General features: G+C 42.3%; 2 protein-coding genes across 2 annotated transcripts; one reads left to right on the top strand and one right to left on the bottom strand.

Annotated features, from left to right (window-relative positions):
• Positions 1-7,937: 7,937 nt before the first annotated feature.
• LOC310859863 (glycosyltransferase family 92 protein F13G3.3-like) lies at positions 7,938-10,848 on the top strand (the record flags this gene model as incomplete). Its single annotated transcript, XM_083766630.1, has 2 exons — positions 7,938-8,031; positions 9,959-10,848. The coding sequence occupies 2 exons, from the start codon at positions 7,938-7,940 to the stop codon at positions 10,846-10,848; spliced, it is 984 nt and encodes a 327-aa protein (XP_083622756.1).
• A 3,375-nt stretch (positions 10,849-14,223) lies between these two features.
• kcnn1b (potassium intermediate/small conductance calcium-activated channel, subfamily N, member 1b) lies at positions 14,224-22,031 on the bottom strand (the record flags this gene model as incomplete). Its single annotated transcript, XM_083766632.1, has 10 exons — positions 14,224-14,562; positions 15,589-15,658; positions 16,921-17,048; positions 17,456-17,566; positions 17,875-18,022; positions 18,527-18,814; positions 19,665-19,801; positions 20,108-20,203; positions 20,551-21,033; positions 21,936-22,031. The coding sequence occupies 10 exons, from the start codon at positions 22,029-22,031 to the stop codon at positions 14,224-14,226; spliced, it is 1,896 nt and encodes a 631-aa protein (XP_083622758.1).
• Positions 22,032-23,487: the final 1,456 nt, after the last annotated feature.

Here is a 23,487-nt window from a genome sequence, read left to right on the forward strand (position 1 = left end):
GCAGAACCCCCAATCTGAAAAGAAGAGAAGATTTGTGTAAAACAATTAATCAAAACAATTATTCAATTTCATTGAAATATTTGTCTTTTGTTATTATTATTATTAATGATATTTTTACACAGCGTGTTTGATTGATTTATTGAAGTATATATTAATAGTTTGCAGAATTACAGTAGCCTATACATTTCAAGTAGCCTACAACTCAATACAAAAACAACTACACTAGTTTACAAGATGGTCCACCATCACCATGTGTCATGCTGCAAGCTTGGCTATTTCTGAATATACAAAGTAAATAAGGTGTAAATACTAGTATTAGTGGTAAAAGATTCTATGTTCACACATTTTACTGACTCATCCCGTATGAAGGACCCTATTGGGGTCTGCAGACTCCACTGTGAGAACCACTGACATATTCAACTGCTATTTTAGGTCAGAAGGCCCTCAGAGTCAGTTCCCAGGAATCCAGAGCAGTATACTGTTTTATTTCTGTTCGAGGACTAATTTAGGCCAGTGACAAAAGATTAATAAATGTATCTATAGCTGGTCGAAGAAAGTATGAGTGCAACAGTTCATCTAACTGATCGATTTCATCGATAAATGTACATTTTGAAAAATGGTTAAAATATAGCAGATCTACAAGCTCACAAGGCACTGAATCATGACAGGTTGTGAGCTTGTAGGCCTACAGCAACTATTTCAGCGTGACAAAGTTTAAAATATACCTCATAAGTGGTTAAACAGACTAATTGATGATACAAAAACAAATGTTGAAATGTCTTTGCATCCATAGTTGCAGCCCTAGAATAAAGTAGCAGTTGTGGATTAAGGCTAGTAGGCCACTACAAAGCCATAACTTTTTACATGCAGTCTAACTCCACCCTGTGGACAAATATTATATCGTCGCTGTTGGGCAGAAACCTCTTCCATATTCTGAGCTAAGGTTAAGATGTGTGTGTGTGTGTGTGTGTGTGTGTGTGTGTGTGTGTGTGTGTGTGTGTGTGTGTGTGTGTGTGTGTGTGTGTGTGTGTGTGTGTGTGTGTGTGTGTGTGTGTGTGTGTGTGTGTGTGTGTGTGTGTGTGTGTGTGTGTGTGTGTGTGTGTATATAATATATATAAGGACGGCATTGAAGCAAGGGTCACTTTTAATACAGTGAATGGAATGAAGTTGGCACGGACAATCTTTTAGGGAACTATGTTGCTGTTGGACAGTTTAATATATACTGCATAAACAATATAAAAGCATAATTATCAAAAGGACATTGTACTTTAATCATCTGCAATAAAAGCCATTTTAAATTTTTTTGTGGCTTTCGCCTTTATTTTATATTTTTGAGTGGTGCAACCACTCCAAAGAACAGCAATGTCCGTGTTCACCTACCTATGTGTTCACCTATGTGACATTAACCTATGTGGCCATGCGCACTAGTATGACTATGAGTACCAGTAGGGGCGCTGTTGTGCCAGAAATAGAGAGAGAGAGATAGTATTAGTACTCCACTGTTGCCTGCTAATGAGAGAGAGAGGAGAGGAGGGGTGGGGGAGAGGGGAGTTGCACCACTCAGTTCACGTGCACGGGTGTGATTTTTATAGAGGGACAGACAGGAAATGGGGAGAGAGATGGGGGGGGGGGGGGGGGGGTGACATGCAGTGAAGGCCATCGGGATCAGGAGTCGAGCCCTCGGCACACTGCCAGACTTGGGCTACCGGCCAAGGATGCCTGAACCGCTGAGCCACGGCTCAGGCCCAGCTAAACATTGCTCTCAAAAATGTTGATGTAAAATGTGGAGTAAAAGGGGAAGACCTGACACGCCATCTATGGACCTCACTGAACCGTCTGCGCTGTGGCGTGGGACGCTTCAAGTCATCTATGAGAATATGAAGCTGAAGAAGCTGACTTAGGACCGGAAGCTGACTTAGGACCGGAGACAAGGGCATGGCTGTATGACACTGAGTTGGCCATCTGATGATACACAGAAGAAGATGAGATGCACTAGTGTTTAACATGCAAGTCTAAAGGGTGTGTTTTATTGTTACCTGCAATATGCGCCTCCAGCACCAGCACTAGCCGGTAATGGGTAATTATTAACTACACAGTTCAAATAGATTTGATCACCTCACCTCACCTCACCTGAATGACTGATGACGATTGATTTCATTTTGATACCAAACTTTGATTAACTCTAGAACACCCAAATGTAAAATATTCCATAAAAATACTATACAAAATATATTGAGGTACTATTCTTTAATATATTATCATAGCAAAAAAAGATCATTGTAGGTGTATGGGATTTTTCTCTATTACTCATCTACTAAACAGAACACCTGTGTGGTATCTGGAATCACAATTCACATTCATAATAGCATAAATAACCAACTTCAACAAGGGAATTGGGTAAATGAATCCACAGAGCCCTGTAAGAAAAGACATCACCTGCCTGTAGAAAACAACAGGGATGTGGGCAGGGAAACAAAGCTACCTTCTATGAAGCTACTGAAAGACCCACCCACCTCAGATATCAGCAACATTAAAAAGACGTCGTTCTGAAAGAAAGAAAGGTGCATTACAGTTTTCTAGATAAAGGGGGTGGTTCAACTTACCCGCTGGCTCATCTTATACCCGTTCTCCCCTAAGTAATAAGGTAAGCATTTTTGTGTACAATTGTCCCACACAATGATATATAGCATGTAGGATAACAGGAAACCATGTTTTTTTGTTTTTTTTAAAAGATTTGTTTTTGGCTTTTCTGCCTTTTATTGATAGTATTAATTGAAGATGGATTGGAAATAGGGAGAGAGAGAAGGGGAGAGACATGCAGCAAAGGTCGTCATGAACAGGACTCGAACATGCGACGCACTGTCAGGCCAAAGCCTATGTGGCATGCACCTGGATCACTTGGCCAGAGGGCGCCAACACATTTTAATTTTCATCTAGATTGTTATGATATGATATGATATGATATGATATGATATGATATGATATGATATGATATGATATGATATGATATATGTGATATGATATGAACTTTATTTGTATAGCGCTTTTCAAAACATAGTTCCAAAGTGCTGCCTCTGTGTAAAGGTGGGTTTTCAGACATGACTTAAATAGGGGGACGGATGGTGCTAAACTTATGTGCACTGGCAGTGCCAGTGCGTTCCACAGTCTGGGTGCCCGAGGCACTAAGCCAAGGGTGCGCCCGTATTTAGGGAGGGACAGCATCTCACGGATGTAAATAGGGGCCAGCCCAAAGTCCAAAAAAATCCCAAGACTGAAAATGTTTTTTTGCAAATCTGCACTGATCTCATTAAATGACCCCTATGAAATCCTCAGGGCTGGAATCAGTCCCCAGGACTGAGAACTTTAAGCCCTGACATCTGGCGCTCATCGGCAGCCAGTGAAGATCTGCAAGCAAGGCCGGTTCTAAGGTGGGGCATAGCCCACCCAAACGTGCGTCCTGCCCACCCAATCAAAGATTATGGAGTGTGTGTGTGTGTGTGTGTGTGTGTGTGTGTGTGTGTGTGTGTGTGTGTGTGTGTGTGTGTGTGTCAAAATCAAAAGTTATGGAGAATATTTATTTGTAGCCAATATAAAACATACCACAAAATATCAGTACCATTTATCAGTTCTGATTGGGTGGGCAGCATTTTTAGAGAAATTGAACCCATCTGAACACTGTTTGCCATAAGTGCTGTTAACCGACAGGAAGTGGCGTGCACATAAGACACTGGGTGGTGCTAGAGCACCTGCCCTTTTGCCCTCTGGACAGCAATGTGCCCTTTTGAATGTTCGTTTTTTGTTCATTTTATTTTTGTTTTGTACAGTATGTGGCCCATGGTGACATTGATCAATTCTGGATTAAAATTTGGATGGAAATTGGGTTACTATTGGTCAAAGAAGGAGAAGATAGATAGATAGATAGATAGATAGATAGATAGATAGATAGATAGATAGATAGATAGATAGATAGATAGATAGATAGATAGATAGATAGATAGATAGATAGATAGATAGATAGATAGATAGATAGATAGTGATAGATATATTTGGTCTAGTTTGTGGGTGAATGCTCTTTTGACCTTTTGACCTTTTAATCTAATTGCCCTGTGACTGACATTTGATGTCCGGTTGTCCCACTGACTTTAAAATAGTATGGTTCTGAGTCTCGATAGTAATACTTTAGCCCTAGCCAGCGTTGGTAGATAAGAATTGTTTTGTTTCCGTTGGCCATAACACCCAGCCTCTGTGTTTTTGCCTTTGAAAGTTAGATTTCTCTCTAACAGACTGGTAAACTGCACTCAATGACGTCATGCCCTGTCCCCCGGTCCCACTAACTGATATTCATATCAGGACTATCTCTGCCCCGTGAGATAGTTCCTGTGTGCAATATTCGTGACGTCTTGCATTATCTGTCCATTTGTGAACAAATATGTTTTTTAACCTTGTTGTTCAACACATTTTTCGGTGTATTGATTACGGTATGCTATATCAACCCTGTTCAATTTGAACATGGGCAGAGATCGTTGTGAAACGCTGTCCGGATGGCATGTCTTCTTCTCTCCCGAGACAATGGTGAATATATTTGATTGAACCTCCCTCTAAGTTCTGCTTGTCTGAGTTCTCTTTCTTGTGTCTGTCAAATTCATTCTAAGGTATTTTGTTAACTCTGTTATACTCTGACTTTTACTCATTATAGCCTAAAAGGTTTTTATAACCATTTCTGTAAAGTTACAAGCCCTCTGCTTCTATTCTGGTAAAGAGTATTTATGGTACTTAGATTACTTTCTAAAGTATTTATTCAGTTCCGGTGCTCCGGAGCTCTCTCTAGCTCTCAAGCTATCGATCCTAAGCTATTGTTTAATATTATTAATACAGTCCTATACAGTCCTTGCATTCTAGTCATATGGTAGATAAATTTCTATCAGGTAGATAGATAGATAGATAGATAGATAGATAGATAGATAGATAGATAGATAGATAGATAGATAGATAGATAGATAGATAGATAGATAGATAGATAGATAGATAGATAGATAGATAGATAGATAGATAGATAGATAGATAGATAGATAGATAGATAATCTGAGATGATAGCATAGTTTTCTATGCATTTCTGGGGATTATTATGCTATGCAGTGCGTGCGGGATGTGTATAGATGTATATTCGTCCTAACCCTAGTGGGCCAGGCTACAGCCGGCCCTGTCTGCAAGTATTGGTGTTATATGGTCCCGTTTCTTTGTATTAGTCAGTAGTCGAGCAGCAGAGTTCTGCATTAATTGTAGATGGGATGTAATTGTCTTCGGATGGCCAGAGTAGATGGAATATTGCAGTAATCGAGACGTGATGATATGAGGGCGTGAATAACAGTTTTGAGGTCCGGGGCTGAGAGGAATGACTTGATTTTGGCTATGTTCCTTAACTGGAAGTAACAGCTGGATTGGACGACTGTTGTTACCTGTTTTTTGAAAGAGAGGTCTGAATCAAAAATCACCCCCAGGTTACGGGCTGCAGGAGTGACATTAGTGGAGAGGGAACCAAGTTGTGAGTGTAGTGCAAGGGTTAAGCTAGAGGGGCCAAATAAAAACTTTAGGATTCTATAGCAGTATCCATACTACATCTATTTTATTATTTGTTAAAGTGTGGCATGACTGACTTGAAACTTGAAGGAATATCCGTTTCCATTATAGGACAGATTGACAATAATTGTTATACTCTGCGTTTAATCACTTAAACCCCAGCATCCCTATTCTGGGGGAGCACTCACCAAAAACGGGAACAGGAAACTGGTGAAGAGGGCATGGTGCTGATATTCATGCCAAAGCTTGCATGTGGAAATTTGCATGACGGTTGCTAAATGCTTACTTTGCTGGTCATTTCCTGGTCAAAGTTTCACAAAAGAGTCACCACTGAATCCCCTGCTCGTTTTATAGGTGGAGGATTCAGGGGTGCATGTATGTGTCTGGCAATGCATAATATTTAATATGATTGCAAAGAGACGGGTTGTTTAAAACCTGGGTTGTTAATTACTTTAGGATTGACAAGGCTACTGTAAAGGTTGGGAAATGTTTTCTGTGTTACATGTTCACAAAATTTGCAAGTGAATACTTTGGGGAAACCTGTCTCTAGACAGATGGTTTGGGCCACTAGTCAGAGGCCTGGGTTTGAATGGAGGTAGTCAGTGAGTCCATTGTGAGGAATGGAGAGAGAAGGGGCACCATGCGGGAAGCTCTGCCCTATAGTGTTAGGACTTGTAATGTCCAGACTGGGTGCTTGAATTGAAGCATACAATGTAAGTTTGTTATTTTCATTTTGGGATTTATTTTTTGTGTGAAATATTTTTCCTGAGAAATTATTTTGAACATTATTTTTGGAAACCTTTTTGAGAAAATATGTTTTTGGCAACAAATGAGGTTTTTGGTATGTGATTTTTCTGTGGACCTAGCCCTCATCAAACAGACTCATTTACAAACGATATCATCCGCTCCAGACCGGTTCACACGGCACTTTTGTAACAGAGACCAGGCTGGTGAGGCGAGGTTAGACCAAGGGTCTATAGCAGTGGTTCCCAAACCTCTTAGCTCCCAAAAGAGAAATTCTAAGTTTATCTGGGACCTAAACTACTGAAAATGTGCCACATTGTGAGCTTATATCGGATATTTTCACTATTTCGTAGACATTTGGAAAATATGTAATTTCTTTGATTTTTCTTTGATGTCTTCATGAAATTACTGGAAAAGAAAGAGTTGCTCAAACAAGGCTTTCTTCTATCAACTAGAAAGTATGGAGTTGTCTTTTGTTTTCATGGCGTGACGCAAAGGGGACTCCCCATCTAGAACATCTAGGTTTTGTCTGCATCTAGAATCTAGATGATACTGCCATGTGGTTTGCATGCAAACCTCGCAACTTTGATATGCAAATTTGGGGGGTGCACCATTTTGATTGTGATGAGTCACTACTATACCTGGCCAACGGATAGGCATACTCAATTGTTTTACTTAAAAGTACCAATACTGCAATTTAAAACTACTTTAGAACTACTTAAGTACATCAAAATGTACTTAAAGTACTAAAAGTAAAATTACTCATATTGCAGGGCCAGCAGACCACCATGGCCTATCACCATTACTTTTGTTAACCGATATTGATAACATCCTGCTTCTCAAGACTGATAACTGATAATAAATTTAAAAAAATATATAAAGATATAGGCTATTTGTAAATGTATATTAATCTGTGTAGTATTAGGGCCGATTCATACTCCTATTTTAGAGCCGAATAAAAGTCGGTTCGGCGCTGTAGAGCCTACAATTTGACGTAATTTGAGGTTCGGGGGGGGGGGGTGGATACCGTCCTAAAGTCGGCTCTTCGGTGCTATTGAAAATTCTGACGAGCCGAAATCATTTCGGCACTACAGCGCCAAAACAGCGGTAAAATAGGAGTATGAATCGGCCCTTAGTATGACTATTAAAACAAAACCCAGAATAGTTCTGTTGTTGCAAGGAGTTGCGACTAGTTGCAATTTATCCTTGCAACAAGTCGCAACTCCTTGCAACAAAACACTCCAGAGATATTTGTATACCAATTTGTGTGAGTTTTGGACAAATGTTTATGTCCTATTCGGCCTCATAGCAGCCTAAATGTTTATAGAAGTTCTAAACAGATCCACTGACATGAGTTTGATATTTTCCAATTTCTGAATCCTCAGGTCAAAATATCTTCTGGGAGGACGGCACTGAGAAGATATTTTTAAGTCAGAACTGCAAAGCCTTTAACAACTGTGTCGGGACAAGAAGAAACGTCACATCATACAAGTCTTGAGTTTGGAATGATTTCTACAGGCAAAATGAATAAAAAAAAACTGTGGTTCATCCTCCTCTTGTTTACTGCCGGCATCCTCATGTACATATTCGTCCCGAATCTGAATCCAAAGAAAGACATGTGCCCCTGCCGTACCTCTACCCAGAGCATCACCCCTCTGAATAACACCAAGCACCTGCTGGTTTCTGCCTACATGGACCGCAGGGTGAAAGGTTGGGATTTGCGCATCATTGGTATATTCAAGAGAGATTCCATAATGATCCTTCACTGTGTTTTCTGCTGCAGCGGCAACCTTTCCAATCGCAGCACTCCGGCTAGCTTTGTAGAACACGCAGGCATGCATGGTTTCGGTTTTCCTTTTGAGACTATGGACGTCATGTGTTCGATCCCTGCCGGATGCAAAGCGACCCATGTTACCCTGTTGACTCATTCAGATAGCATGGAAGCACAGTGGCAGATCTTTCTCCCTGTAGGTAAGGTATTACTCAACTTAAAGTATGATTTAACATGATGCTGCCAGAGTTTGTCACACTAAAGGCACTAGAGTACCAAGCAGATGGGCAGATTTTACTCTGAAAACCTCCCAAAACCGGGAGGGAAATTCTTCCATTACTACCTTGCCCTACCTTGTCTGATATCTCTTTAGAAGCGTTTATATTCCAAACGAGATGCATGATGAAGTCAGAAATTAGGACAGAACATTGACGTTCTGATCGAAACCATGGAGAGCTACGTAGATTCAGAGATAATAGACAATTTTGTCGGCCCGTGAACAAGGAAGCGAATGGCTGCGTGCTTGCGCAAAACATGTCCAGGAGTGCTGAACAAGGCTTTGCCTAGCAACGGGAGCTGTCAAAAAGTGGATTACGTCTCCACACGTCCTTATCACCCCACGTTTTCTATTGAGAGGACATGTGGAAACGCCTTTAGCACAAAAGGTGTTAACACATTCTGGGCTGTCAGTCATCCAAGCTCACAGCGACACTTAAAAGGCATAAAGGCCTTTTTTTAGCCTTGTTTACAGCCACGATCTGGGGTGGCAGTGGCTCAGGAGTCAGGACTCGGACACTTGGGGAACATAAGGTTCCTATTCACAGAGGCTTGCCTGGGTGTGGCCATTACTGAGGTGTACTATTAAGCGCAGGTGTACTATGATTAGCTACACCTGGCCTACGGAGCAGCACCTGCTCCATGGATTACACCTCAGTAATGGCCGCGCCCAGGGCACCCCTCTGTGAAATCGGCTATAGGCTCCCCCAGAGTTACTGTCGAAGTGTCCTTGAGCGAGACACTGAACCCCAAACTGCTCCTGATGAGCAGGTTGATGCCTTGAATGGTTTCCTTGCTTTCCTTGCTATCATTGGGTGAATGCAATGCACATTGTAAAGCCCTTTGGATAAAGGTGCTACATAAATGCACCGTTTACATGCTCACAGTCACAATGTGTCGAATTGTGACATGTTGAGCTTGAGCAGATATGCTATTTACACTTATTTAAAAATGATGCTTAAATGGTTAATGAATCTAAGCATGTAGTGTAGCCTACCTTTTCTAATCCTAGAAATGTAGTGGAGTTAAAAGTACAATATTACCCAGGCGGTGGCGTAACCGTCTGGGCACCCGACTGGTAATCCAGTCGCAGTGTGCCGCGGGTTCGACTCCCGAGCCCGACACGGCCTTTACTGCATGTCTTCCCCCATCTCTCTCCCGTTTCCTGTCAGCCTACTGTCTGTCCCTTCATAAAAATAAAAATAAACAATAAAAGGCGTAGGCCGCAAAAAAATATCTTAAAAAAAAAGAAAGAAAAAAAAGTACAATATTAATGGCCTGGGCCGTGGCTCAGCGGTCCAGGCACGTTGGCCGGTAGCCCGAGTCTGGCAGTGTGCCGCGGGCTCAACTCCCAATCCCGACGGCCTTTACTGCATGTCACTCCCCCATTTCCTGTCAGCCTACACTGTCTGTCCCTCTATAAAAAATATAAAATAAAGGTGAAAGCCGCAAAAAAAATAAAAATAAAAGTACAATATTAATCTAAGTTGAAATGTAATGTAGCGAAGTATCCAAAAACTCAAGTAAATACTATGATAATTTACATACTTAAGTACGGTAAATGTACTTTGCTCCTGTCCACCACCATAGGTAACCAGGAGAGCGGCGGGACAGAGGCGATAGAGCCCCAGTTCAACCTCACAGTGTGCATCCCCACCTTGTACGGGGACTACAACAACGTCCTTCAGTACACACAGACCCTGGAGATGTACCGGCTGCTGGGCGTGAACAGGGTGGTGGTCTACAACACCAGCTGCGGTCCAGATCTCGACCGCTTGCTGCACAGTTACAGCCAGGAGGGCTTCGTAGAGGTGGTTCCCTGGCCCGTGGACAAGCACCTCAAACCGTCGAAGGGATGGCTGTATCGCGTGCATGGACCGGGGGACCTGCACTACTATGGCCAGCTGACCACACTCAACGAATGTATCTACAGATACATGGACCGCTCGCGCTATGTCCTGTTGCATGACATAGATGAGATTATTGTACCGTATGGTCAAAACAGCCTAGTCTCCCTGGTGAGCCAGCTCCAACAGCAGAACCCGACCGTGGGGGTGTTCCTCTTTGAGATGCACTTATTTCCAACTGACCATGTGGACCCCAGCGCAAAGTTCCACCTGCCCCAGTGGGAAGGGGTGCCAGGAATAAATATTCTGGAGAACATCTATAGATTATATGAAACGAACAGAGAAGCCGGGGCATACAAGATGATAGTTCAGCCAAGAATGGTGCAGCAGACATCAGTGCACAGAGTGCTGAAGAACTTCGGAGAGACATTCGTGGTCCCTCCAGACATGGGTTTGGTTATGCATCTCCGGGGTTGCTTGATCACACACACCATACCACCCCGTTACAAGCTGGAGTGTGTGTCCAAAGAGCACATGCGCGTCGACACCAGGCTGTGGGGGTTTCATGACAAGCTGATCCCCAGTGTGGACAAGGCCCTGGGGAGAATAGGGATGCTGAGAGAACAGCATTGAGATGATGTAGCAATGGAGCATGGACACAGCTGCACACACTGAGACGCAGTGTTGGGGAGTATTAAGCTACATGTAGCTGAGCTACGTAGCTTAGCTACATTTTGCTGTAGCTTGTGGTATTATCCGATAAGAACTTTGAGAGACTGCTCATGTGTCGCGTCAACAAGCGGTTCTGCCCTGGCATATAAAAAAATATAGGCCCAACTTTCTTTTACAGTTAAGTTACAGTTTTACAGCTTAGGTTGTGTTAAGTTAAGATTTATGTATAGGTGTGGCTATCAAGAGACCTTTTTTTATTTTTATATATATATAGTTAAGTTAAGTTACAGATTCAAGTCACAGGCGCAGTGGTTCAAATCATGTGGCCTAATACTTTAACTAATTTAAACTCATTTTAGTTGATAAATAGATCAAATAAACAAACTGCTTCACATGAACAATGTTGGTGTAATTAGGAGATTCAATAGGGCGCTGCGAGCTTGTATATCTGTTATTTTTGAGAACCCCTGTTCTAAATCCTATATAATTACCGGTAGCTATAAAGCTCAAATCTTAAATGACCAGATGCTTTCCAGTTTCAATGGGTCAAATGCATCAATAGCAAAGCAGTGTGTGAAATTAACAGGACATTTAAAAGAAAACAAAATATGATACTGGTACTTTTTTTTTTCACTCTGTGAGACTGTAAAGACTGCCCGTTTTAATAAAAATTTTCAACAATTTGTTTGTTTTATTTTTTCTTTAACGGGGAAAAATCTGTCTAGAACAGGGGTCTTCAGTTTTTTGACGATCAAATGTCATCATGTAACAGTTGTTTAGTTAATGTGTATAGATGTAGTTATCTCATTATACAAGGGTCTCTTTTTTTTTTACAGTTAAGATGTGTTAACATTGACGATCAAATGCCATGTAAACACACAGTATCCTCAACAGATCCTCTTTTATTTGTGTGACTGTAAAGACTATGCCCGTTTTAATAACATTCTCAACAATTTGTTTGTTTTATCCTTTCTTTAATGGGGGAAAATCTGTCTAGAACAGGGGTCTTCAAATGTTGACGATCAAATGTCATCATGTAACAGTTGTTTAGTTAATATGTAGGTGTAGTTATCTCATTATACAAGGGTCTCTTTTTTTTTTACAGATCAAATGTAACACACAGTATCCTCAACAGATCCTCTTTTATTTGTGTAAGTCTCTGTAAGTCTTTTTTTATTTTTGAGTGGTGCAACCACTCCTACAATCAGGAATGTCCGTATGTATCATGTATCATGTATGTATCCGTCATGAGCACGAGTGGTGTGCGCATGCCTGAAATTGGAAAGAGAGAAGTATGTGACATGGCTGCCACCTGCTGGACGCAAATCCAACTACTGACTGTCTAGGTTCATTGATATCCATAATAAATCTGACAGAGCAGAGAGAGAGAAAGAGAGAGAGAGAGGAGGGGGGGGGGGGGGAGAGGGGAGTTGCACCACTCTGTTCACACAGGTGTGATTTTTTTTAAATAAAACTCAGTTGAGAGGCATATTTCAGCTGGCATCGTGGCATGTGACTTTTTTGTAGGATATTATATTTTGTTTCATATACACCTCATGTACATTCTCAATTTAACGCTGAAAAATAAAAAGTAGCTGAGCTACTTTTTCCTATGTAGCTGTAGCTTTACAAGCTACATTTCTCCAGGGGTAGCTATGTAGCTTGATCAAGCTACTGCCATGGTGAGCTACTTGTAGCTTTACAAGCTACGCTTTCAAAGTAACTTCCCCAACACTGCTGAGACGCTTCGATTATCAGTTTCTCAGCGATAATTTTTTTATCGCTTTATTTTTACCATGGAAGTTATGGGACCTGTTCCTGATGCTCCGGTAATGTTTACCTGGCCGTTGAAATGGTTCTTCTTTGGTCTACTGAGAGTGTGCATGCAAAAGGTCAAGTGCCTGAGATAAGCGTATAGAGCGTCGCAGTCCCGTCCCTTCGAGAGACCTGGAAAATAAATCCCCGTTCATTTTCCTCATAGACTTTTCAGAAAGTATTTATTTAAAGACGTTTACGCCGCGGACAAAGCCAATTCTTGTCTTGACAAATCATGACAATAAACACAATGTTTTGGGCCAAACAAAGAATTAGAAAGTAGAAAAAAACGGCAGGTTACAACACTTTCTTTGTTGTTTTTCTTCTTTGTAATTATTTGTTTGGTCCAAAATATTGTGTTTTCGTCATGATTTGTCACGACTCGAGTTGGCTTCGTACGACGCTTAAAAGGGTCTTTAAATAAAGACTTTTTTAAATGTCTCATTATTGGGGACTTCTATCTACAGCTAAAGGGCACATCCATGGGCTCCACTTTTGCACCAGATTATGCCAATCTATACATGTTTTTTTTTTTAGTACAACTTTGTTTTTAATCCTGAAAATAATCCTTTTTGTCAGAAAATCCTTAAATGGTACAGATATCTAGATGATGTATTTTGCATTGAAGAAGAAGAGGAAGAAGAAGAAAAAAAACAAACAGGGGCCATAGGTCCTTCTGCCTTCCGCTTAATTAACAACTTTATTAGGAATAAACTAGTTAATTTTTTTTAAAGCCCATTCAATCCGGGAAAGCATCTGTGCCATTTTAGTATATGTATAACAAGCAACATATTAACATACAACTGATTTAGAAGGCATTTGTGGAATCTTGAATCGTGTAGAATAGGTCTAAATGGGTTACAGTAGAGAGAAGGAGCCAGTTGAGGTGGTCCTGCATGGGCCATCCTCAGTCCTCAGCCAGGTTTTCCAGGAACACTCAAGAAGAGGCCACGTGGCAGACCGACGACCAGATGGGGGGGATTATCTCCACGCTGGCCTTGGAACACCTCAGGATCCCCCAGTTAGATTTAGCTAATATGGCCCCGGGAAAGGGTGTGTACTACTGTACTGTAGTAGGGTGAAGTCTGGGGTCCTCTGCTGAAACTGTTACCTCCACGACCCGACTACGGATAGGTGGTAGAAGATGGATGGACATATCATATAGTTTGTGTGCAAGTTTGTGTACCAGAATAAAAGAACAACCTTGAACATCCTTTAAGGCCAGTCTACACACCAATGCAACTAGTCGCAACTTATAACCAGTTGCATGAAAATGCATGCAGCCATCTGGACTAACTATTTGCAGACCGGTGCCATTTGGGGATCATGGTTGCAAGTAGTTGCATTGGTGTGGACTGGCCTGAAGGGACCACTTCAGCCATTTTCAACCATATCTTCATATAATTGGTCCTAATATATGGTAGAATTTTACCATGAGCATTAATGAGGACCGATTCAATTAAGACATTTAAAATGGGTGAAGTCATGCTTTAAGGATTTACAATACACGCACAAAGGTTACTAGGACAAAGGTTTGAAATTAAATCGAACTGTGCTGGACCTAGTATGGTCGTAGGACGCGTCCGGGGCAGAGGTGGTTGAACCCAGCTGCTGTCTCTCAGGGCCTGACGAGCACATCAACTCTGAGCCCAGCGAGGCTGTCAGGAAATGGACACGACAGGCCAAGTCATCCAGGAAGTCCTGCTGCTGTGTGGTGACGGCCTGCGACAGCACGGCAGGCAGAGACTGCACGCCCGCCAGGACCGAGTCCAGCTTGCTCTCCAGAGACAAGATCCTCCCGTCCAGCGCCTCGCTTCGCCGCTGGAGCTCCGACACCAGATCATACATCATGTTCTGGGTCTGATGAAATGCGAGTGGAAAATACAAACATCTGTTCACCACATGATGAACCCTATAGCAGGCAGCAGCACAGTGGTTCTCAAACCTTTTCGTGCATAAAGGACCCCCAAATGATGTATTTGGCAGCGGACTCCCATCTGAAAATGTTTTCTGCCAGGGACCCCTATAAACGATTTAGACGATGTAAAAGTCAAACTGATTCATCATTTTCCAAATATTTTCGATATTTTTCTGAAGATTTCACGAAGTGACACGCTATATGAGCTTGTATATCTGATATTTTTGAATAGCCAAAGTATAAATTATGGTTAAAGTGGTTCAAATCAATCCCTATTCTGGGGGTGAACATCTTGCAAAGCAAATGCCTGGAGACAACTACCCGCAGACTCGCAACCTGATGCATTGTGAGCTTGATGATCACTTTTCAGCAAAAAGGATTTGGTAAAAAAGTGCTCACCAAAGTCTAGAGCTGGTTTAATTGGCTAAGTGTGTGGTATCTGTGTTTGCAGCATGCTGTGGTACTTTTACCTATAGGGTCTATTTGGCCCTCTCCCTTTTCCCCCCTACACCAAGTTACTTCGCTGAAAATAGCCGATCTACAAGCTCAAACATGCCACAAAGCCACACATTGAGGCTTGTAGATCAGCTATTTTCACCTTATGATGGCCAAATGTTCAACTATTCGCCTGGAATAGCGACGCTAGAGCTCTAATGTAACTACTGGAAATATAATATAACATATCATATCGTCTCTGTAGGGTGGAAACCTCAGGTTTAAAAAATATAGGAAAAAGGTTCTATAAGCATTGTGTATTGCGATTGAACGGATATGAATTCTCAGAATCTCAATAAAAATACATAGATTTTTATATATATATATATATATATATATATATATAGGAAAAAGTAGCAGATCGACAATCTCCAAACATGTCAGTGTGCGCTGCGTTTTGCAAAATAAAAGGTTAAAATATCGAGATAAGAATTTGCTGCCTGACAGCAACGATATTAAAAAAGAATACAAACCTTTGCAAGGTCAGCAACAGTGTTCGCCTGGTCAGTTAGTTTCCTCTGCTCCATTTTAACTCTTCGTAGTCTGGGAGAAAATGTTACAGTACATTTATGACCATATAGGGTGGAAGTGATGTGAAGCAGCTGTTCCTATAGCAGCTATTCTGGGACCAGAGAGCTTTGCACTGACTTTGAAGTCAGAATCTAAATCTTCACAACGAAACAGTACTCTTCTATTAAATCATCTCTGTTGGCAGCGACGGGCTCCAGAAGGGCTAAAGTACCCCCCCCCCTGGAGCCGTCCCTGTCTGTCGGGTGGAAACCTCATTATGTCCAAAAACTGTTACTTTTCGGGATTCAAATTAAAAAATAGCAAAAGTATAGCTGTTCCCGACAAGCTACTTTTGGCGACGAGAGGTTTCTTCCCAACATTGGCTACGTTTACATGAAGGGTGATCATTCCGAATAAATACTTCCGAATAAAATACATCCGATGTAATGTTTTTTGCAGCGAGTTTACATGGGAAATGGTCATTCCGAATGAGTGTTTATATGGAGAAGTGATAGAAGACATGATACATGTTAATTCACGTGAAACTACGCCATATGTTGGACACATAAAATATAGGCAGTTCATTCATTGTGACTTTCAGACGAAAGACGACACTTTGAAATCCCATCATTTCATTGCGCAGTAGTTTTGAGGCTGCTGCTTGGATAGGGACGGACATATTATGTTTACCGTCTTTTTTTTCCCCACCTGCTGCCTCCCCTTCTCCGCTGGGAAGGTGATCATCTCGTTTTTAAGTGTAGCCTACTTTATTATCTACAGCACGGCCAGGGCACGCAACACACTGATTATTATTGTATCAGGTCGCTCGTTATTTTTGAGAGAGAGAGAGAGAGAGAGAGAGAGAGAGAGAGAGAGACCGTTGAACACACACACACACACACACACACACACACAAAATGCACGAAATAACGCGCTCTATGTGCAAACTCCTCGGCGCGCCTTGGATATGAGGCTTATGAGCGCCTTGGAGTTGGAGCGCAATAGAAATGAGCATGCTCAGAAAGACCAGAATTAATTTACATCCGAAGCAGTGTATACATGAGTCCAATTTTCTTTCAATCACATTGAACATCGGAGTAATCCGGCCAGTGACATCGGAATGGTTTTTAGATCGCATCGAGCGTTTTCATTCGGATGTAAGTTTTTGTAGGTGTTTACATAACAACGTTAAATAGGATTGAACTTCTATTCGGAATGAAAAGGGGATTTAACTGCTCATGTAAACTTAGCCATTGAGAGAATCCTGTTTTATCACTCCATGCACTGCCACTTACTGGTGGATGGCCTGCAGGAACTTGCGCTGGTGGTTGCGGACAGTGCCGTGGTCCACCTTGCTGACCAGCCTGGTGTTTTTGTAGATGAGCCACGTCTCTCTGAGCACATTGGCTGCTGTGTTCTTCACCTGAGGGGACAGAAACATTCACGCTGCTCAGAGTGGAGGGTTTCATGAAATAATAGAAGGTTATAGTCATTGAAAGAACAAGTTCTTTTCACGCATTAGAAGGACAATATCAGTCACCATACGTCAATAACAAAGGGTGTTTTCAGTGAATCTAACATGGTTAGAAGTCTGAAGTTACACTGGGTTTGTATTAGGAACTTAAGGGGCACATGTCTGTTCAAAATGGATATTAAATATCTAAATACTGAATCAAGCAACTTAAAAAACTGTCTGGGGTGCTCACAAAAGTGGACGTTAAAATGACACCAAACATGTTTGAATATCCATGGTCCCCCTCCAAACGGCCCCTGGGTGTTCCTGGACCCCACTTTGAGAACCCCTGGGGTGCACCATAATGACTGATTGACCTTTTTATACAGCTGAGTGTCCATCATGAAGTTGTGGACGTGCTTCTCGGCCCTGGTGAGCTCTGACTTCCTGGCCACCACGGCCACCACCAAGGCTGTGCAGCCCGCCCCCTGAAAATGACATCACAAATCTGAATCCCAATTGGTAGAATAAACATGTATACAAGACATCATGGACAAAGATGGGTTGTCTTAGTTAAGGTGGCATTGTGTAGTAACATACGGACAATATACACACTGGTGCGTGACTGATGAGAAATAATTGGCACTATAGAACAAAGCGGAGATCCGGGCACACTTGATGTTAAAAGGAGGAAAACTTTATTGAACCGAAATAATTAGCACTGTTTCTCAATGTTCTTGTGATCCCATGACGTTCATGAATGCCTGTCAAGTATACTCATAGTTTGCAGTCTCACCATGATTCCAGTCAGGAGGCAAACACCTTTTCCGCAGTAGGTGTAAGGGACCATGTCTCCGTAGCCGATGGACAGGAAGGTGATGGAGATGAGCCACATGGCACCCAGAAACGTGTTGGTGCTGGGCACATCCTGAGCGTCATGGTACCTGTTGATGATACATGGAGGCCATATCATTAGGATTCTGACTCTCACCACCACTGCATTCAACTTAATTACCCATTATAGGCTACTGTTCTCCTGTTTAATCAGCACTTTAATGTGAATCTTTCATTTGTGCTGCCCTTGGAATGCCTCAGGACCCCCAGGTACAGTGTGGCCCAGGAAGGAGAAGTCTTCTCTGTTAGCCCTGTGACCCAATTAAGTAAGTACTAAACACGTAAGTAAGTAAAAGTAGGTAAGTAAGTAGGTAGGTAGGTAGGTAGGTAGGTAGGTAAGTAGGTAGATAGGTAGATATATAGATAGATAGATAGATAGATAGATAGATAGATAGATAGATAGATAGATAGATAGATAGATAGATAGATAGATAGATAGATAGATAGATAGATAGATAGATAGATAGATAGATAGATAGATGTAGATGTAGTCAACTAGCTGTTATAGTCACCAATAATCCAACGTCATAAGAAAGAAGAACCTGGTCTCGTACCTGTCGCAGGCGCGCACGGTCCAGGCGGCGATGACCCAGCAGGACACGCTGAAGCCCAGCAGCACGGTGCCGGGGCAGATGGTCATCACGGTCTTCATGACGAAGCGCGTGTCGAAGCTGATCTTGTTGAGCGCCCCGATGCTGCGGGACGACGTGTCCGTGAACAGCTTGCTGTGGAGCAGCATGACGCGGCCTATCAGGTACAGGCGCAGGAACATGGGCACGGACAGCACCAGGTCCATGTCTGAGTCCAAAGGCGTGTCGGAGGGGGTCAGCCGGGCCGTAGGGCTGTGTCAACCATTGCAAGTTTAAGTTTAGGATTGTGATTGAACGATTTAATTGTGTTTATATGGCATTGAACGTTGGAACATAACATGAATAAAATATTTCTGTTTGCCTTGTATGCTTCATAAATAATCAAAAGTTGCACAGGGAAGATGTATCAAATAACTGAAATATACATAGAAATTACTTAAAATGTATTAATTTTATATATTATAAATGGCATATTATTATTATTAATATACAGCTATTTCTGCTTATATGTATGTAGGAGAATCAAATTTTCTTGAACATTTCCATCTTTCAACATGGAAACGATTGATTATGACAATTATTACAAAATAATTGTGATTATCTTAAACTAGAGTGGTGCCCGTATATGCCCATATATGGAGTTCTTTGTCAGGCATGCCAAATGAGGCTCTTGTGCTGGTTCTGGACAACCGGAAATGCAGAACTACCTGTTCCATTCATCTGACTGTGATCCCTTTTATGCCCATATATGGAGATTTCTGTATGTTTCTCTGTGTCCCTTTATTCCTATATAAGGAGTTCTGTGATGCACAAATATGGAGAGTTGTGATGTCAGAACAGGCCAGCTCTGTCCAGAGCCCGGGCAGAGGCCTTTTTGGGGCGGTTCTGGACAACCGTGGGTCCAACCGACTCGACACCGGACACAGCACCTTCCTGTGGGGGTGTGGAACGTGTGTGTCGAATTTGAAGTCGGTGGGGCGAACGGTTCTCGAGTTACGTGGATTACGACAGTACACACAGACAGAGACGTGGTGCATTTATAGATGCGATTAAATCATGTAATAATTGATATAATTTTGAACATATAAATAAATCTTCCTACTGGGTGGTCCAGGGGAACTCGTACCAACCCGGGACGGGATGGATAGCACAGACCAGTAACTCCAGCGACACTGCCAGGATACGCTCGTAGGTCATGGCTATCCTCCAGTCATCAGCCCCGTTGTCCACCATGAAGAGCTGCGGAATAGAGGAACAATATCCTTTCCGTTGGGGCAGAAACCTATACATGTGTTCACTTTTTGATAGTCAGGATTAGGAACAAAATGGACCCTCATGAGTCCGTGACTCTGTAAACCCCCGAGTTAAATTGGAGTCCCAGAGAAACGAAACATATCAAATGGGTGTTGGTGGCCTATTTACACCCGTATGATTCAAACCGTGGGCAAAGCTTCAGCCCAATCTGAGCCCCATTGACTTTCGTTATAAAATTGAAAGTTAAATATTTCTCAAAGTATAAACATAGGTGAATTTGTTTGTGAGTACCTGTATCTCTCTGGCCTGGTACATGACAACGAGCCCCAGCAGGACGGCCGTAGAGCCAGACATGAGACACTTCATTACGAGCGAACACACCGATTCCTGTAAATGATGGACATACTGTTGTAACACTCCACGAGTGTGACTGAAGACAAATGTGTGTACACAGCTCACAATATAGAATCACGATCAATTTAACCACTTTATCAATTTATATGTTGGCTATTCAAAAACAGCAGATCTACAAGCTCACAGTGCATCACTTTGTGCACGTCGTAGTAGATGTCCAAGCTCGCAGCGCAGCTTGGACATCTACTATTTTTGAAATGTTTTAAACGATATTGAAAGTGTTTCTTTACAGAAATATTCTCTTCTGTGGAGGTCGCTGGCAAAAACCTCAAAACCTCTCAAAAAGCTTGAGAACCACTGAAAAATCTAAACATCGTTACCTTAGTGTAAACCCCCCTCGACAGTTCCGTCTCGATTACCATGACGACGATACCGAACATGCCGCAGACCAAGGCGTAGTCGCTCAGCCGCTTGCGCTTCATGTACAGAGCTCTGCGCAGGGCCAGCCTGTAGCTGATGTCTTTGGTCTTCCTCTGCGGAGCATTGCTGCTGGCTTCCTCCTCCCTGGAGGCGCTGGCACCGTTGGCCTTGTTGCTGCTGGAGCCGTCCTCTCGGATGGCTCTGGAGATGACATCCTCCAGGATGGCACTGTGGAGCAGCTGCAGAGAGGAGGGCCGGTCCGAATTGAGCTCCGAAAGACTGGCCCTTAAGGTGGTGTCGTCGTGGCTGCTCGGCGCTCTCGCCGCGTCCCCGTTCGGCACGTCGTTGACGATAATGTCGCTGTTTTCTACAGTGCCCGACGACGACGGCGGAGTGCACCTGGAGATGAGCGGTTTGGATCCACTGGGGTTGGCCTCCTTCGTCTGTCAAAGAAGGTCAACAACATCATAGGTCAGCGAGGAGTTGACACATAACATATAATCTAAACCAGTGGTCTTTAAGGTTTTTCAGGCCAAGGACCCCTTTTAGCTGAGAGAGAGATGAAGCACTCATATTCATGTTAAAGGTGTGTTTTTCAGACATCATTAAACCCTCAATACCTTGTAAATATGACCTTTGTCTCGGTACTTGGTCTGCTCTTTTTTCCCTGTACAGTACACCATACGTCTTTGCCGAAAATAGCCGATCTCCAAGTTCACAATGAAAGCTTGTAGATCTGCTGTTTTTGGCCAATGTTCCCCCAAAGAATAGGGTCCCTATGACACAAAGATCCCCCCCCCAACCACACCCCGTCATCATCAGGAATCATATTATATTGTTTCCAGAAGTCACCACCCAGATATGAAACCTCATGGTCTCCATGTGGAAACCAGAAAATCCACCAATGAGAGCGGATGAAAGATCGCATCTCCAGGGAAAGCTGGAGACACGGTCTGGGAACGTGGCCTGTGTGGTCGACCGTGTCTGGAAACTAGAGGGCTCAGAGTTGTGGAGGCAGCCTAGGGCGGGACAATCACATCTGCCGTGTCCCAAAACGCTCCCATACCACTCTGCTGGTGGCAAACCTCCTAGACTGCTGTTAGTGTTAACCTGGCTATGAAGCAGAAGCAAGTCTTGAGCGCTCAGCTGCGATGAGGTCGTGCTGCAGCTTTTCAGTGACGAGGGCTTAGATGATATTCTGTTGTTTCTCCCCGTAGACGCGACGCGATGAAACAAAGGTTAAGTTCTTGCCGGGGAGAGGAGGGTTCCAGGGAGGTTCCGGGGTATCGATAACGCTCATGGCCTCAGGGGGTTTTGTGGGAGGAGACTCAGGAGAGGCACCTACTGGGTTGTAGCGGTGGTCGTCCCCGTCGTGGCTGACGTCACCTGCCGAGTCGATACGCCGCGTGGCATTGGTTGGTTTGACGAGGATCAGCCTCATGGTGGCACCGAAGAGCTGCAATTAACACACAGACAATGTTTTAAAGCCTCACTATGTACTGTAACTTTGTTTTTATGAACAAATTGAAATTTTGTCCAAGCTTATATTGTATGGTAAAGTCTGCTAATGCAATACAACTTGAATACAACTTATACAATTGGGGTGGTTGTATTTTGTCTCCCTGCTCTTCTATTGAGACATTTAGATTGGATCACCTAGATACAGGATCTGCCACAAATGAGCTCAATGGTAAAAGAAATGTAAACAATTGTGTGCAGGAACCGGATTCAAGTAGAAGAGGAAAGTTACACACTGTTCTGCATAATGGAAGCAGTTTCTGAATCAGAAAATTGAGGTGATGTAAATGTAGTTTGACTAGTTTCATATACAGTACCCGATATCAGATTCACCTTTAAGCATTGCATGCATAATTGCTATTTTGTATTGGAGATTAACTGTACATTTAAATTTCTATCACATATCTGTGGAAGCATGCACATATTGCACACACATGTATTGTCTTTTTGTGTGAAATTAAAACCAGTTAACACATGACAGTAAAATCTCAATGTTGATTTATCACTGAGTGTATCACAGCGGTAGAACGGTCTACCTGGTATTCCTAAACCTTAACCTCAAACTTAAACATAAACTTATTAAGTTATTTTTAACCTCATCCTCAGTATAAAAAAAAGTACAAGAACCGGCGACTGCCCCACTGAGCAGTCGGTGTGAGGTTGGCGTAAAGCAGTGGTGGAAAAAGTGCTCAATTGTTTTACTTAAGTAAAAGTACCACTGCAATTTGGAACTACTTCGTTACAAGTAAAAGTACGGAATTGAAAATGTAAAATGTAAAAGTACAAAAATATCAGCATCAAAATGTACGTGAAGTACTAAAAGTAAAAGTACTCATTGTGCAGAATGTGTCATTTCACAAGTTAAAAATGTGTACAAAATCTATTGAAAATAGCAGATCGCATTGTGAGCTTGTAGATCGGCTATTTTCAAATGGCCGAAATGTATAGGGTTGAAGTGGTTAATCTAATCAAAATTACAATCTCCAAAGTAACTAGTAACTAAAGTTTTCAAATAAATTGTAGTGAAGTAAAAGTACAAATTTTGTCTCTGAGATGTAGTAGAGTAGAAGTATTGGAAATTGGAAATACTCAAGTAAAGTACAAATACCTCAAAATTGTACTTAAGTACAGTAGTAAAAGTTACTTTCCACCACTGGCGTAAAGAAACAGGGCGAGCGTGTTTTTGTCCTGTCATTAACCCATTCTGAACGGGCACCCATTTTGGTGTCAGCATCATGTTATGCTTTAGCTATTTAAAAATAGCAGATCTACAAGCTCATATCGCGCCACCGAGTGGCGCGATACGAGCTTGTAGGTCTGCTATTTTTGAAAAATCGACGAGCGACTGACATTTTTAGAATCTGATCTCAGGTCAGAAT

Source organism: Protomyctophum parallelum (assembly GCF_964188405.1).
Source record: "Protomyctophum parallelum genome assembly, chromosome: 6".
Lineage (NCBI taxonomy): Eukaryota > Metazoa > Chordata > Actinopteri > Myctophiformes > Myctophidae > Protomyctophum > Protomyctophum parallelum.